General features: G+C 40.5%; 1 protein-coding gene across 1 annotated transcript in view; it reads left to right on the top strand.

Moving 5' to 3' along the window:
- The window catches only part of mpped1 (metallophosphoesterase domain containing 1), a 139,349-nt gene that overhangs the window by 41,226 nt on the left and 81,038 nt on the right, over nucleotides 1-17,085 (top strand). The window contains exon 4 of the mRNA XM_049567114.1: nucleotides 14,988-15,213. Within this exon, the coding sequence (XP_049423071.1) occupies nucleotides 14,988-15,213 (226 nt within the window). The remainder of the gene's footprint in view (nucleotides 1-14,987; nucleotides 15,214-17,085) is intronic.

Below are 17,085 nucleotides of genomic sequence, written 5' to 3'. Positions count from 1 at the left end.
GGATGGACCAGGTGCTGGACTGTAAGTAGCACGCAACCAGGGATGCAGCTCTGAAAAAAAAAACACAAACAGCAAGGCAAAACACCTAAGTGAATCAGGGGTTGGCTTTTACTTTCACTTTCACCGGCAAGTGTTTACGAACAGGAATTGACAATCCAGCGTAGTATACCTATGTGATGTGTAATTAATTATTGCTGAAATGCAAGTTTTCCTTTGTCCATTTGGCTGGTGAAAGTTTTGTGAGTATCTGTTACAGTACAGTAACAGCACAAATTGACATTAAAATTCAAGTGGCAGCTGGTTTGACCATAGTGTTTAATGGTGCTGCTGTTGCACCTCTTGTCTGTGCGCTGTCAGTGTCCTCTTTTTGCACTGCAGCATTTTTATTGCTTGGCAAAAATGGATGTGTGGCTTGACAGTGTGTCAGAGTCAGTGCATGAAAGGTGGAAGCCTTGCACAAGATGTTTAGTACATGTATGGATGAGAATTACATGCATAGCTCAAATGTTACATGCACTACCATGCATATGCGCATGGTATTTCAAGCCCCAACTCTTATGTCTGTGTCATACGTATCTAGGAGATGGTTAATTTAGCATAAAGAATGGTTAGACCAGAAGTCAGCAACCTCTACTATAAAATAAGCATTAGTCATAGGGGAAGGAATTGCCAGAGGACTCACAATACAATATTATCATTATACTTAGGATACGACATGATATTATTGCAATTTCAATAAAATATACTGTGATTTATTACCTTTTTGTCCAACTGCAAATTATTTCCTCAAATAAAAAAATCAGTTTCACCTCATAAGATAGACATACCAACTGACCAACAGACTGATCAACACTGTCATAAAACCTGTCAGAAATGCTGCATACACCTGACAAACTGAACTGTTGGCAGATTTAACACCCCCTGTGAAGTGAGATTAAGTGTGTGAGTCAAACACAATGTCTGTTACAACCACAATCCCCCATCCTTGTGCTGCACTATGCCGGAGGTCTGCAATGTTTGCTTTGGTGTGACTTTGGTGTACTGCTCTAGTTTGGAGAACGTGAGGCAGCAGTCACCAATTCTCTGTGAGATGTGCCGTTATAGTCACCTATGAATCCACTGAGCTTGATGTCCAAGCGTCTCGAGTTAATGCCACCCTTCCTGCTCTACTCAAAGATTCCTCATCTTCATACTTCACTTATCTGTAGAGCTTGGGCATGGCTGAGTTGGTGAAAAACTGTCAAGACGGAGTCACATACCTGGGTTCCAGTATTTTTAGTATGTAACAAAAGCCTTCATTTTCAACAACGCTGTATGGACATAGATCTTTGCACATGAAGTAGGTGATGGACTGTGTTGTTTTCTTCGCTCTCTCAGAGTTGGATGGTAGTTTGTGTCCAGTGTTGGTTGATTTTTCTGCTGAGTGGATTTAGCGTTAGCATAGGGGGTCAGCAGCTAAAACTAGCTCTGGATGGTGGAGAGGAGGTGAGCCCTCATGTTTGTAGTATTTGAAGAGTATTTTATTCTAGGGATGCACCGAAATGAAAATTTGTGGCCGAAGCCAAAGCCGAATATTATTAAACGCTTGGCTGAATACCGAGTACTGAATACCGAATATCGTTGTTTAGTTTTTCATTAGTTTTTGCAGATGAACCCCCTCCAGATTAGTGTTGTTATGGTACCAAAATTGGATCCCACTGTACGATACTAATGAAAATATCATGGTTCTGAGTAGTATCACAGTATCACAACGAAAATGAGGCAGATGTGCCTTTTGTCATTTATAAAAAGATAAATCACTTTTCTATAATACATCAATGATATTTCAATGGAATAAATTACTTACTGACTTATTCATACTTCAAAAACAGCATCAATGAGTGATGAACATAGGGGGGATTCTCATATGACACTGCTTGCAAATCGAATGGGTCATATCCATGTCCGCCTTTCCTTCTGTGTTAAAAAAAACAAAAACAAAATAAGTCCAGAAGTTGGATTTAAACACCAATGGCACATTTTTGATTTCTTGCTCCGGTGCCTCTATCTTTATTTTGATGAACTTAATAAGTTTTAGAACAAGGTGGTCACTCTGCAGGGTGCTATTTATGATTATTTAATACTTTAACTTTGCAGCATTGGATTGGACCATAGCTAGCCTAGCGGCGGAAACTAGAGACCACTGTAGCCATTGTGGTTGAGATTCTGGAAAATTTAGAGGAAAGGTTCCAGGCCATAAACATGTGACACATATTTTATTTGATAAAATGTTTTAAGAATAAAATACTTGGTGTATTGGTTATATATTTTTACAATTGGAGAATGTAAGAATCACTTTAGGGTTACAACAAAAATAAAGGAATAATAAAATGCGATAATAGTAGGGATGCACCGATCCGATATGTGGATCGAATATCGGCCCCGATATCATCAAAATAGATGGATCGGGTAATGGAAAATGCAACCTATACCTGAGGCGATCCTTTCCCTTTAAATCTATTGTGACGTGAGCTACGTCATACCAGAGATATTGGATAAAGGAGATACCCCACCGTAGGCTTATCCAGTATTAAGAAAACGGTTACTCTTCCTGTCTCCTAAGTGGGCGTGGTTAGGTCACATATTTATTAATTACACATTGACAAAATATTTCACACAACTCCTAAGGTATTCAGCAATGGCAAACACAATGTTAGCTGGGGAATATGTGCAGAGATACTGGATCCAGTAACGTAATCTCTGATGTGAGGTTCTCATCCAGTATCTCTGACGTGACAGCTTGCCCACCCACAGTGCTGACTGAAAGTGACACTAGCTTACCTGTCTGCTTCCTTTGGGAATGAAAATACATTCTTCCTATTATTGCAGCCTATTGTGGCACAAAGCTTGGGCATTTTTTATTTATTACTAGCGGTAAAAAACTATTTGTATGCTAACTGTGATTTTACCACCTGTTTATCAGGATCACAAGCTCTCGTGAGAACTTGTTTTCTGAGACGGACAGGGCTCAAACAGAGTTAACTTTCTCTTGATCTGTGCGGATGAAAAATGCAGCTTTAGTGTCAGAATGTTGGTAAGATGTGTGCCTTGTGGAAAATGAACCCAGTGTTTACTTTTGTGACTATAGGGTGAAAGAACTGACCATAAATTGTGATCACGTTCATTTTCCTCATTGACGAGAATACATTCAGAGCTGCCGCAAGTCTCCTACGGGGACGTGGCGCTGACGTCACTGAATCAGGAAGTGAGCTGAGTGGGGTATCTCGCTTTATCCAATATCTCTAGTCATACGTCATGGAGCAAAGGAGAGGATCTGCTGTGTGGAGGTATTTCACACTATTTCAACTGCTGTTGCACAATTGTTTATTTTATTGTTTATTTATGTGTTTCATCTTGTTTCGTTTTATCTTAGGAAAGTACTGTGTAATCATCAATGCCTGATGTTTCTAGTCTTCTGTTCTACATATAAAGGTATATAGCTATTTAGGTCAACCATGGTATCGGATCGGTATCGGGTATCGGCTGATACTCAAAGCCACAGCATTGGGATCGAGATCGAAACTGAAAAAGCTGGATCGGTGCATCTCTAGATAATAGTAATCATTACTTATTTCCATATCATTTTTGTCAATGCCACAGGTAGCAACTAGAGAGAGGCTTCAGAGTGATTGGCTGCCTACCTCTGAGTTAGTTAATAATACGTGGCACAGAACATGATAAATGTCTAAGGCTGTCTTAACACTACCATGTCTTGATGCCCAATTCCGATTTGTTGCCTATATCCGATTTTTCCTGACTGCTGTTTACATGTTCTATTCACCTTATTTTTCATGTAAACATGGAGGCAAAACAGAACGCAACCAGCTTCCGTTTTTTTTGTGTGACACTTCCAGTCCAGCACTCTTTACCACTGTGTAAATGTCCTACGGTATTTGCTACAGTGACATTACTGCGCGTATAGAAATGTTTACTTTACTGAAAGCAATTTTAAGGACTAACTTTAAATATTTGAAGTTAATCATTAAAGAATAAATCACCTGGAAAGCTGGCGCTGCTCCACATAATTGAAAAGGTAACTTAGCCTACACAGAGCGGGATCAAGCAGTTTATCTCACTCGGGATAGATTGTGCTTTTTTTGGTTCATAGTCTTTGATTGACGTGCGATTTATTCAGCTTTCCTTCCTTTCCCTCGCTCATGAGCATGTCATCAAAATGCGCTGTCGTCGCATTATTCATGACGTACGACGTGGATTGCCACAAAATATCCGATCTGTCTGTTTAGATTACAGACCTATTGGCAGATGTCGGATTCATATCCGATATATTTCCACATATGAAGGAGGCCTGAATCTGATCTGACAATATCCAATATCATCCGTTTTTTTCCTGTTTACACGTTCATGTTACAGATCCGATCTGTGCCACTTGAGAGGACAAAATCGGAATTGGGTCACTTGAACCATGTAGTATAAAGTAGGCCTAAGTGAATGCTGAAAACAAGTAATTTATTATTATTATTATTATTATTGTTATTTTAATTGTAGTGAAAACTGGGATCATGAGGTAAAACATGACATTTTGATGTTTTACAGATATTTGTAGGGACTCGGGACACCTAGGTTGAAATCAGGACAATCCTAGACAAACAGGGACAATCCCTGAAAGACTGGGACAGATATGAGAATTGTATTGATCTTCAACACTAATCAAGAAAGCATATGAGTACATAGCTAGGGTGGTACCTGACTCAGAATTTATTAGTCAAATCTGAGTTAGCCGTTTAGTATGAATATTTGACGACTCTTTAATTGTTTTCAATATAAAGTTTGAAAGGGGCTCAGTGGGACTTTCAGTGTGACAATGCCATTCATGTAATATAGTAAACAAGCTAACAGCGCTAACATCAGATCGTAAATGTGCAACGTTTTTGCCAACAGTAGATATCACTCTAAAGCTAGAGATTGTATTGTATTAAGTACCTGTGAGCTCTTCACCACTTCCAAGCAGGAGAGAGAAGATATTGTTATCTCAGAGCCTTTTAAGTGGGCAACATGTTCAGTTGCAAGCTGATCAATGGCTAAAGTCCCTTGTTATTTTTGCTGCATGTGTTTTTCCACAGCAGGGCAGGTAAATGAAGTTTACCAGTGGGAGGTGAACTGTTTGCAGAGCTCTTCATCTTACATCTGACTGTGGCTGTTCGGTATTATTAGACTTGTCTTAATCAAAGAAAAGCCAGTAATAAAGTTCCACTAATTCCGTAATAAACATATTTTAATCCCTATAGAGTCTTAAAAATAAATGTCCCCCGTTATTTTGTTGTATAAAAACTTTTATTGTGAAGCAGCAAAACGAGGAAATGTTGAGTTTTCGAGCAGCAACTTCACATAACTTCTAATACGGCTGATAGCGAACATGAAACAGTAAAATAAAGCAGATATCAGAAGTAAAAACAGGATGCAGGAGAGAAACCAAACTCCAAACCACAAAGTACTGACAGCTGAACACACAGAGACTTTTAAAAGCGTCTTTCTCTCTGGTCTCACAACACACACGGCCTGTTTGATGGGGAGAAACAGGTCGGTTGAGTGATACGCCACTGCTTCCCTCTTGAGTGCGGGCGGCCCAGCTTTTGGACCTACTCCACAGAAGGAGTAGGTGCGCAGCTCAGTGTGGCACCCCGCGTCTAAACTGATAAAAGAAACACAAATCGGCACCGCATGGCCTGACTGGACGTGGATAAAGGTTACAGATTAAAAGGCCCACAATATTGTACGTGTACTACTGCGGTAACTTCATTCATCTCACAGACTGATTTAGCGTAGCTCGTGCAACATATAGACTGATGTCGCACTGTAGACTAATTAACAGACAGATTAAACGGAGGAGCAGGTCTGTGTCTCTCTGGGTGTTGATGGAGAAACTGTGAGTGAGTGAGTGAGTGAGTGAGTGAGTTAGTGAGTGGGGTGGAGCTATGCGTGTGTGTGAGAGAAAAGATGAACACTGGTGTGCGTTATGTGGTGCAGCTTGACCCTACATCAACGGTATTGTCTGTATCTATATCTTGCTTGAAAATATATCGATATACCGCCCAGTCCTAGTCTGTACCAAAGAGCAGTGTGAAAGTCAAGAGCACTCACTCTGCAGCAAAATCTGGGGACAAAAATATCCCCAGTATAGAGTGTACCAGGGCTGACGTCAAAACCCGGAAGTTTAGCATCGCACTGGTTCCCGGAAGAGAAAGTGAATGTGATTTTTGCATTGCGTTTTGGATTATGTCAGAAAATAAGCTCTGTGGCTAACACAAGTTTATGATACTGACAGGTTTTGCTCAGCAAGATAATCTTCACATATGAACACCTTTCATACCGCATCTGAAGCTTAAATGCGATCGCCAGCAGTAAAAAGCTAACGTTAGGCTTTAATGGACTACATGACTACTCCACGGTCGCATGACTCTTGACGTCACCGCCACTAAGCTTTAAACTGATTTCGGCCGCTTCATTTTAAAAACATTGTATAACGGGGAAATCGGACTGTTTAAACTAAATAAGAAGCTGTAATGGCGGACTGCCAGCACTCTCGCCTCTTCGGGGGTGATGATGTTTAATGTCCCCGACAGGGTTTGTAGTCGCATTGAGCAACTTGTTAGCAACCGCCTTTTTTACGTAAAAGCTTCAAAATTCACAAGTAGGGTATTTACTGACGTGTTTTATGTCGTAGAACAAAACCTGAAACTCACTTAAGCTTTTCTTAACCACAGACCTTATTTGAGGCATTTTACCAAAATCCCATTCAAAAAACGTATTGACTTTTAGACGAGAGAACCGGAAGTGCTAAAAGCGCTAATGGAGTTCCGGGTTTACTGGCACACTCTATTGTACACTGCGCAGCACACTGACCAGCAAAAAAAAAAAAAAAAGAATGCTCAACTTGAGGCAGTCTCAGGCAAAGATTCAAATCAAATTCAAATGATATAAAATCACCTGTCATTTTCTCTATGCCTCCTCAGTAATGTTACCTCACACACAACTATGTTGATGAGCTTAAACTCCAGACGTGGTCTGATACATTCATTTAAAATAAAGGGAAAAGGGACACTGTGTAATCTACACACACACACACACACACACACACATTAAAGGCACCTGTGAAAAATGCGATCCCAGCCATAATAAAGTGGACTTTTCCTTTAATTTAATTTTAGCAGAAACTTTTGGCTGCTGCTTCTTGTACACATGCATTCACTCATTCTGACACACACACTGGTATTAATTTAATCATTTTGGGTTGGCAGCATATATTTGGCCCCTGTTCGCAACACACACACACACACACACACACACACACACACACACACACACACACACACACACACACACACACACACATTGGTATTAAGTTATTTGGCAGGACATTTTGGCTACTAGTTTTTGGTATCTATGCAGACACACACACTTAGGAATTAACTTTGTCTTGGCAGGCAGGACTTTTTTTCTGCATGTACACAAACACACACATGTATAAGAGCGCACACACACACATGCACACACAATGGGCAGTAATCCCCCTGTACATGCCAGAGCTTTGGGCAGAGCAGGGATTTTCCTCTTCAAAGAGCAGACCACCCATCGCAGCCTCGGAACAATGGTGGCCGAACTCCGGAAGACTTCCTGTGGCGGGGTGGGAGTACGCACACACATACACACACACACACACGCATACAGATATTGTAGCCTGTGTTATGCATAAACACACACACACAGTCATATGCATTTGCATTTGCACGTCAAGATAGACAAACAATATGCCTCTCCACAGACCCTCAGGATCATGTACATACCTGCAGGCAGCATGTGGCACTTTTACACACATTTACACACACACACACACACACACACATACACAGGCTGCCTTGTGGAGCTCGTGGGAGGACGGAGGTTTTAGTGGTGACAGACAGACACACAGCAGATCTGGGATGTGTATAACTGGAGGCGGGCAGGCACTTGACAAAAGAGCAAAGACACTGAGCGAGAAGGGATTTGAAAAAGAACCAGAGAGGAATAAAGGGATGAAGGGGCAGAAGGAAAGACTGAAGTCCAGCTGTTTCCACTCCTGAATGCAGCCTTACTTTCAGGCAGCCAGGTCCTGTGTTTCTCCCAATTTCTGCACTCCCTCTTGCTCACTTGCTGACTTTATCTTTTTTTTTTCTTTTTGTCTTCTTCTTTTGTTATTTGTTTTGATGCAGCAGAAGACGAGGTGGCCATCCTCCCTGTGCAGCCGCCGCTTCACTCACAGACAAATTAAAACTATTTGTTGCTTAAAAGCAGCCTTTTGAATTCAAGACAAAAGATGGCGGGGCGACAAAGAGCGGCCCGCGTGTTGTGGGGGGGAATGTCAGCCCAAATGTTTAGATGCCCCCCCTTTCCCTCGCACACTTCCACCCACATCCTCTTCTCTTTTCTTCTCTGTCTTTTGTCACATGAAGCAACACATTTATTCTCATTTGATGCAGAAATTCTTTTTGTTATTGATTTGTTCTTTGTGTACACGCACAATAAGAGACTGTATTGCAGAATTTCACTCACTAAAAAAGAATTCACGGGTTCAGCTTGAAAAAATTGCATGTACCTTTTTGAGTAGTTCCAACTCTAATATTATTTTCTCTCACGAGTCTTTAATAATCTGACAAACTCAATTAGTTAAGTACAACAATCATGATTTGCTCAGACCCCAAAAAGCTTAATTAAATTGAACCAACTTAATATTTAGTGGTCAGATTATCTTAATATTTAGTGGTCAGATTATCTAGTCAGATTATTAAATTAGAATATCTTAAAATATTCTAATTTATTTACTTTCATTCCATCCTACTCAAAAATGTTAAAAATGTTTTTGATGTTGCCCAACTTCTTACACACACACACACACACACACACACACACACACACACACACATATATATATATATATATATATTGAAAAATACCAAGGGCTGAAAGAGGAGCTAGAAAACATGTGGGGAGGAAAGGCAAGAGCACTCTGGGCTGTGACCCCCAAACTGGGAGAGTGGCTCCAACAGCTAAGATGCTGTGCTAACCTCATGAATCTAAAAATAAAATCCACTGTTTCAACTTAACAAAATTAAATTAACAATTTGCATGCATCATTTTAAGTAGCTGCAATGCCCTGGCATTATTTAGTCAGTCTCATGAGTCCTTAATAATCTGACAATGACTTGCTCTGACCTCGAAAAGCCTAATTAAGTTGAACCAACTTAATATTCATCCAAATGTTTTGGTGATATTTAGTGGTCGGATTATCTTATTTAAGATATTCTAATTTATTTACTTTAATCCCATTATACTCAAACATTTTTGAGTAAAATGGGATTAAAGTAAATAAGTTAGAATACTTCTTAAAATAAGTTGTCACCTGATTAAAACACTTTCATGTTGCAAACATAATTTTCATGTCATGTTCAATCATTTATTTTAAGCATTATCCACTAACCTCATGAATAATTACTTAGACTGTTCTTTCTTTTTTTTGTATTGTTATCATTTTCATATTGACAGTGGTTGAATTCCAACAGGAAACACACACTGGCTGCTTTTAGTCAGATATGTAAAGTGCAGCTAGTTGGTATTCACACCTTGTCATCTTGCAGCATTTTTCTTACTGGGGGAAACTTTCAAAAAATTCATCCATGAAATTGAAATTTAATTCTGCTAAGTAAGATCACCGTGTGTGTGTGTGTGTGTGTGTGTGTAGGAGGATAGTAGGGTATTTGTGTCCAGCTGGTGGAGTTTTATATTTCTCCCCGTGATTTATTTCTCTCAGTTTACAGTTGGCCGTCAAACTTCATGGGTGAAAAACTGCTCGCGTTGCAGAATTTCTGAGGAGACACAGATAGTGTTTATTTGTCGAAAAATTTATGAGCGCTGTGTTGCCTTGCTGTCTGTCTTCCTCAGGCACACACACACACACACACACACACACACACACACACACACACACACACACAAGCATAGACACACATCCGTTCCCCTTACTTATTTTTTGATGTTTGTATTATAGGCATTTAGCTGATGAGCTCATCCAAAGCAGCTTTCTTTCTTCCACGGCTTGTCTTTGATCATCACTGTGGTGCCTTCCCTTGGATATAGTGTGCCACCCTTGAGAGAATATCCCTGACCTGACATGGTGTAGAAAAGAGCTCGAAGACCAAAGGCTTCTTCTTGACCCATACTTTTCATTTTGCATTTTTGCTAAGCATGCTGCCTGAGGTCAGTCTGGTTTTCATCTCACACTCCACACTCCAGTCTTCAAAAACTGAAACAACAAGCTACACAAGTCTCCAGGTAGATGCTGCACTCCCATGCAGCTACTTGGCATCTTTCCTGCTGAGCTTCCACTGAGAAGCTATCACAGTCGTCATTAAGGCTGCAGAGGAAAGAAATGTGGTCTGATACGTTTGTAGCATTTTTGAAGGTGATATGAGATACATTTAAACAAGATTTGTACATGCTGGAAATGAACAGCTTGAGATGGCTATGTGATAAATGCAAGTTAATTTTAATGTTGTCTTAAAACTGCAATATTAAGATATTTACATTAACAGAGGCTCAAATGATGAAGTGGAATGTGAGAGGGGTCATTCATTGTGACAAATCACAGAGAATTATCACTAGACTCTGCAGTTCTGTTCTGTATAACAAAGCTTATTGTTTTCTTTGTTTTTTTTTCTTTTGACGTACAAATTTAGCAGTTAACTACAGAGCCAAATGCTTTACTCGGTGGAGACCAATGCATAGCTAAAAGGAAAGTTAATACTTCATCAGGTGGACACAAGAATGACTACAAATGCGTGTTAGTGAGCATTCTCCTTTTCCAAGATAATCCTTTCATCTGACAGGTGTGGCATATCAGGATGCTGATTAAACAGCAGCATTACTACACAGGTGTGCCTTGGAATGATCACAGTATAAGGACATTCTAAAATGTGCAGTTTGATCACACCACAGTAGGGCTGCCCCTGACTAAGAATTTTCTTAGTTGACCTAGCTAGGTCTAGTTAGTCGACTAGTTGTCCGCAGGTTTACGATATTAATTTGATTTTGAAATTCTATATTTTGGGCAGGGCAACACAATAGTTTGAGTTGAAGGTCTGAGAAAGAATAGTGTAAGTAACATTGTTAACACTTTGCTACAGTACAGAGAAATACAAAACCGTACTAATGAACCTTAACTGATATAGGCCTATATTTTATCTACAATCACACATCACACACTGAGCGAACTACTTGTTAATTACACTATCGGCAAAGCAATAATGATTGTGCTAAGCGGCTAATGGGCATGCAGCTACTTAAGTGTGCTGATGTAATCATCTGATACATCATCTTTGTAGTCAATGAATGATGGGCAAATGAATGTCTGCAGCTTACATATCACCTTGGGTTTGTCCTTCACCTTCTCAAAATGATCCTGCCTGACATGTTATTAACTAGCTCATGTAATAACAACAGGTACCAGCCCTATAAATTAATGTGACTCCTGTCTGACTGCTGAGCGTGGCCACTTCCTGTGTCTGTCCTTTCAAATTAAATTCTCACATGGTCCATTCAAATGGCTCATCCAGATCCAGTTGGTCAAAATCGGGTAAAAATTCAGCCATGAGTAACTCCTCGCGTTTGTAAGGTCACTCCAGTGGTAACTTCCTGCAACAACTCAAATCTCACAAGACGTGAGATTTCAGAGCCAGACTTTCACTCTCTGAATGTTTTAACTTGCCACAACAAAAATGTCCGAATTTTTACCCAATTTTGACCAACTGGATCTGGATGAGCCATTTGAATTTGATGACCACCCATATTTAAATGAACACGGAGTACACGGACATACACGGATGTAGAGCTCATTGAAACTGAAGAGCGGACGAGGAGAGAGAGGGAGCAGTGTTACTTTGGTAGCACATATACTAAAATTGCAACAGGTAGAGGAACATGTCCAAATCCAGTTAAAGGTAAACACAGACGTTCATTTCTCCTTTCCGTTATTTTGTCGGATAATTATACTAGCAATCCGAGCCTATCTGTGTGAAAAAATGCACTTTTAGTGGCCGTATTTTGACGTTGTTTGACGCAGTCTGAGGGCCCTATTATTTAATATAGTGCACGCTCACGGGCTGCAGACAGGTCAGCCCTAGCTTCGTACTCGAGAAATGTCAAATATTGAACATCCTATCACTAATTTAGAAAAAAGTAGATCAGAAAATAGGGCCCAGGTTGAAAAAAAACATTAGTTCCCCTTTAAATCTGTGAACGATAGCAGCAAAAACAAAAGTGCTGCATTTAATTTTTTTGTTCAGTGTATTTAAGGTTGTAATCTGTCAAGAATATATGGTGTATCCACTTACATTATGTTCTTACCCACCAATAACAATACAAAGATTAATAAAAATGTGTCAATATTTTAATAGATTGAGACCACTTTGTTGCGAAGTGAGTCTGGACTAACACAAAACGTGTTTCTACATCTCATCCCTGCAGCTGCTTCACAGTAAATACCTTCAGTGATACTTCTTTGCTTCTTGCTTTGATTTTGTTAGATTTCCACCAGCTGGAAGGCTTTTATAGTAAAGCAGCTGCAGGCATGTGACATACAAAGCACAAGGAAATGTTTGTGGTAGCCTGAAATGCTAATTTACTGTTAAATAAAATTGAATCTTAATTTCTATTTGTGCATTTTTACTCAGTTGAAAGTTTTTTAGTTAGACATTTTACTGTGGCAGTCTCTGAATATCTCCAAACCTTTCTTTTTTAAAATCTCGTACAGAAAGTTTTGCATGGATTGGTGCCATATGAGGTCTTGAATTACTGAAATTACCAGTCGTGTTAGGAGCTGCGCAAAAGCTGAACATTGTTAAAATCTTTCCAGGTATTTTGTGCAGTGCATTCCAAGTTTTTGGGTCCAAAAGTGTCATGTTTACTTGCCTATTTCTGTATTTCCTTTCCTATTAAATTTCTCAATGTTTGTGTGAAAAATAGAGAGAGGTAAATATTGGTCTTCAGTACCCACAATGCAGAAGCACAGTGATGATGCTGCTTTAGACATTCAGAGAACATGGGGGGATTTTATGCATTTTTTGGTAAAATAAAAAAAGACAGCCCCATTACCTTCAGTACTTTGAGAAAGAAATACAGGCGCTCTGCAGGCTTTAATAGGAATTTGATCGAAAATAATGATTGAATTTTTATTTTAGAGCAAATATTCCTTCAACCTTGGTTTATCTAGGAACGATACTTCAAATGCCAAAGTCTGACGAAAAGCAATCGAAAACATCTTTTGATTGTGCGGTGGCGTGTGTGTGTGTCCGTGTGCCTTTTGTGGAGGTGCAGCCCCTCATTTACGGGGCTTTTTTGGTGTCTGCTTGACAACTAAACACAAGCCCTTCTGCCAAACAAATGGGAGCTGTGTTGGGGAGAGGGGGCGTCCCCGGCCCAAACTGCAGAGACGGGCACTCTTTGACAGCTGCTTTCATCTTGTTATTATTCCTCCTTCACACTCAAGGATTTTTGGGCTTCCTAAAGTATTTCTGTCGCTCTCTCCTTCCTCTCCCTCCCTCCATCCCCCCACTCTTTCTCTCTTTCTGTCACCGGGCTGTGATTGGCTGTTATGACAGGGCCGTCGCCGGGCTGTCAGCCTCTTCTAAAGCTCAGTTTAATTACTCCTTTTCACTAACATGACACGTTCATGCACAGATGCATGCAAACTCGCACACATGAGGGAAAGTCACTCACAAACACACATGCTGACACACAAACCGATGTGCTCAGCTGCACGCCATGCCGTCCTAGCAGTATTTAAAAAAAAAAAAAAAAAAAAATTCCATGGTGATTGAACTCACCGTCAGCCACTCTACCTGACAAAGCAGACCCCCAGATGTTTGTCAGTGTTGGCTCTCTGTTTCCTCAGCAGAGCTTTGAAAACATCATGTAGATTTGTGAAGGGCCGGCCGCCGCTGGGTTTGATGGGCACAGATCGATTGTGCGCCCTGCTGTGCCAGGCTCTGAATAGCCAATTAAAGCCATTGAGACAGAGGAGAAAATGGGGGGTGATATGAAGGAGTGGGTGTTTGATTAGAGGAGGATGATGAGAAAGAAAGGGGGAAAGATGCGGCGGCGGTTGCCATAGCCGGTAAATGTTTAATATTCTGCATCGTAAACTTCACAATGATCACTCTTTCTGATTTCCCTCCTCATCATTCCTCCAGATAAAGATTCCTTGACGGATGCATTCAGCCATGCTTCCATAAACAGAAGACAGCAGTGTACTGGGTTGAGACCTTGACTGATGGAGGGAAGCTAAGACAGATGTACAGATTTGCTAGAAATGAAGGAAAAGACAATGAGAAAGCCATGTCGCATGTGAATGCCAAGAAGTCTGGGATGAGTTTCATATCCAGTCCTCAATTTTCCCTCTCCTCCTTGTCCCTCCCCACTCCGTCTGCCACCCGGCTCTCCTTCGTTTCCTTCCTCTCACCCCTTCCCCTACATCTCCCCTTTCCATATCCTTCCATTTTCTATTTCTATATATCCTTCTTTCCTTGTCTTTTCTCCTTTGCTTTTCTTTCATGCCTTTACCACTTTCACCTCCTGCTTCCTAATTCTGCTTCTTAATTTTCACCTCTACTTCTCCTCCCCTCATCTTTTCTTCTATGCCCTCTCTATCCCCCTCTCTATTCCCTCACATAATTCAACCTCATACCTCCTGCTTTGTTCACCCTCATCTGACTTTCTTCATCAAATTTTGCCTCTTCTCTCCTTTCTCCTTGTCACTCCCCAATCACTCCCATCTTCCCTTTTTTCATGTTTCTTGCTTCTCCTTAAGTTTTTCTACCATTATTTTCCTCCTTCCCTCCCCACTTTCTCCCCATCTCTTTCCTTTTGTTCACCTGTCTACTTCCCCTCTCCTCTTCTTCCAGGTACCCTGCCCTATGACATCAAGATAGTAATCGCCGGAAATCACGAGTTGACCTTCGACCAGGAGTTTATGGCTGACCTGATCAAGCAGGACTTCTACTACTTCCCTTCTGCCTCCAAGTTGAAGCCTGAGAATTATGAGAACGTCCAGTCGCTGCTCACCAACTGCATCTATCTGCAGGACTCTGAGGTCACTGTGCGGGGCTTCAGAATCTACGGCTCCCCCTGGTGAGTAACCTCTGTCACTGCACTACACACGAGCCAATGCCTTGTACTGCAAACATTCTTCATTGAGGTTTCACTTTGATGCAACATTTATTGGCATCAGCTTCTAAGAAAATACACTCATATTATCAAATTGCACAGTATTTTTGCCTTACGTTTCAAGGTTGCACTTTGCAACCTAAATTTCTTTCCGACAGTGTCTTGTATGAGAGAAATGGTCAGTGACACATTTTGGTAGCCATTGTTGATTAATCCAGATGTCTATGTCTGGAGTGCTTGCTTGTTTTTAGTTTTTAGTTTTTAGTTTTTTTCTTTCTGTGTGCAGAAAACATTTACCACAGGTAAAAAACAACAAACTTCTGAAAAAGAAAAATCCCTCTTAAGGTCAGCACGTACTCATGTCTTGTAGCACTGCACCCTTTGCTTGTGTCATTTGACACTCATATAGCATGCATCAGAAATGTCATACAGATAGATGAGCTTCAACCCAAGGAAAATAGGAGAATGGCAAATCTTGATGCATTTTTCCTTTCACCAAAAACTATAGCTGCCGATCTTTTGGTGTGTGATGCTGTGATTATCGTTTCTCCCCATTCTCTGCTGTATTGAGCTTGGTGCATCCTTGTGGGGAGTGAAGATGATATTCAACACTCCCATAAAAATCCATTATTGGTTTAAAAGATGTGCTTTTCATCCAGATAAAGGTAACATCTAAACAAGTTTATATTATTATTTATCCAAACCCCTTGTATCCAGATATTGTGGGATGGTTAAGCTGTCTGACTATGGTACAGGTTTATTGTGTCAAAAGCTAGTTTTATAACCATTATTTTAGTTTTGTGTTAATATTTCACATATTCCTAAATTAATTAGTGTTTAGTCAAATAACCACATAGCAAATGAGAGGCTAGCAATCCAACACCAGAAAAAATGTTGGCATTGTATGGTTCTGCAAACCACTTATATGTTACATTTGAACGTTACTATACGTACTATACTAATACGTTGAAACTTTCAACAGCACCGTGGTTAACGTGTGGTTAGGTAATGGCACAAAAAACACTTGGCTATGGTTAGGAAAAGACCATGTGTGGGCTGTAAATGTCTGGTTTAGTTTAGGGGGCACAGTACAGCCTGGAAATGCAGCGATGTCTGAGTAAAAAAAGACAACAACAACAAAAAACTTTCTAAGGCACTTTTCCAGCAGAAAACCCAACAGTGGCTCAGCACTATTCCCAGTGGAAAAACAGTAACAGATCACTGAAAAACAGCCACATGTGGTGCCTTAAAATCTGCTGGAAAAACAGCAACAGGTCACTAGAACACAACTGGTTTTGCTGTATGTTGGTCTGGAACAGTGGTCTGCAGCTTGGCAGGCATCTCTCCTCCATGCCACACCATCCACCATCCCCTCCACCTCCAGATGACAAAGACAGCTCATACACAATGTTACTTTATAACCCTTTTCCACCCAAATTAGTGCATTTATGCAAATTTCTTAAACACAGGATAACCTGCTAATAATAGGCTATAGACTTCTTTCCCAGTAGACTTCTTTCCCTTTTGCCAGTAGAACAGAGGTGTGTACACTGCTCTGCAGCAGACAAGTATGCCTTTTTGTGTATGATAGGGTGTTTTTTTATGTGTCACATTTGATGTCAAGGGCAGGCTGGAAAACAGGTAAGTAAACAATAGAAAACAGCATGGAGACCTGTGAAAACTTAATGGTGGTTACTTGCTTTTATATAGCTCTTACTAATTCAGTCTGTCTGTCAAACTCCATGCCGGCTAATTTGGGTCAGTGTTTGAGCACTGTTTGGGCAGACATGGATGGTAATTTGTGGTGGCACATCATTGCATCTCTCCAGTAAAGGG

The sequence above is a fragment of the Epinephelus fuscoguttatus genome, linkage group LG22 (assembly GCF_011397635.1).
Source record: "Epinephelus fuscoguttatus linkage group LG22, E.fuscoguttatus.final_Chr_v1".
In the NCBI taxonomy this organism is placed as follows: domain Eukaryota; kingdom Metazoa; phylum Chordata; class Actinopteri; order Perciformes; family Serranidae; genus Epinephelus; species Epinephelus fuscoguttatus.
This window is presented reverse-complemented; position numbering and strand designations above follow the sequence as displayed.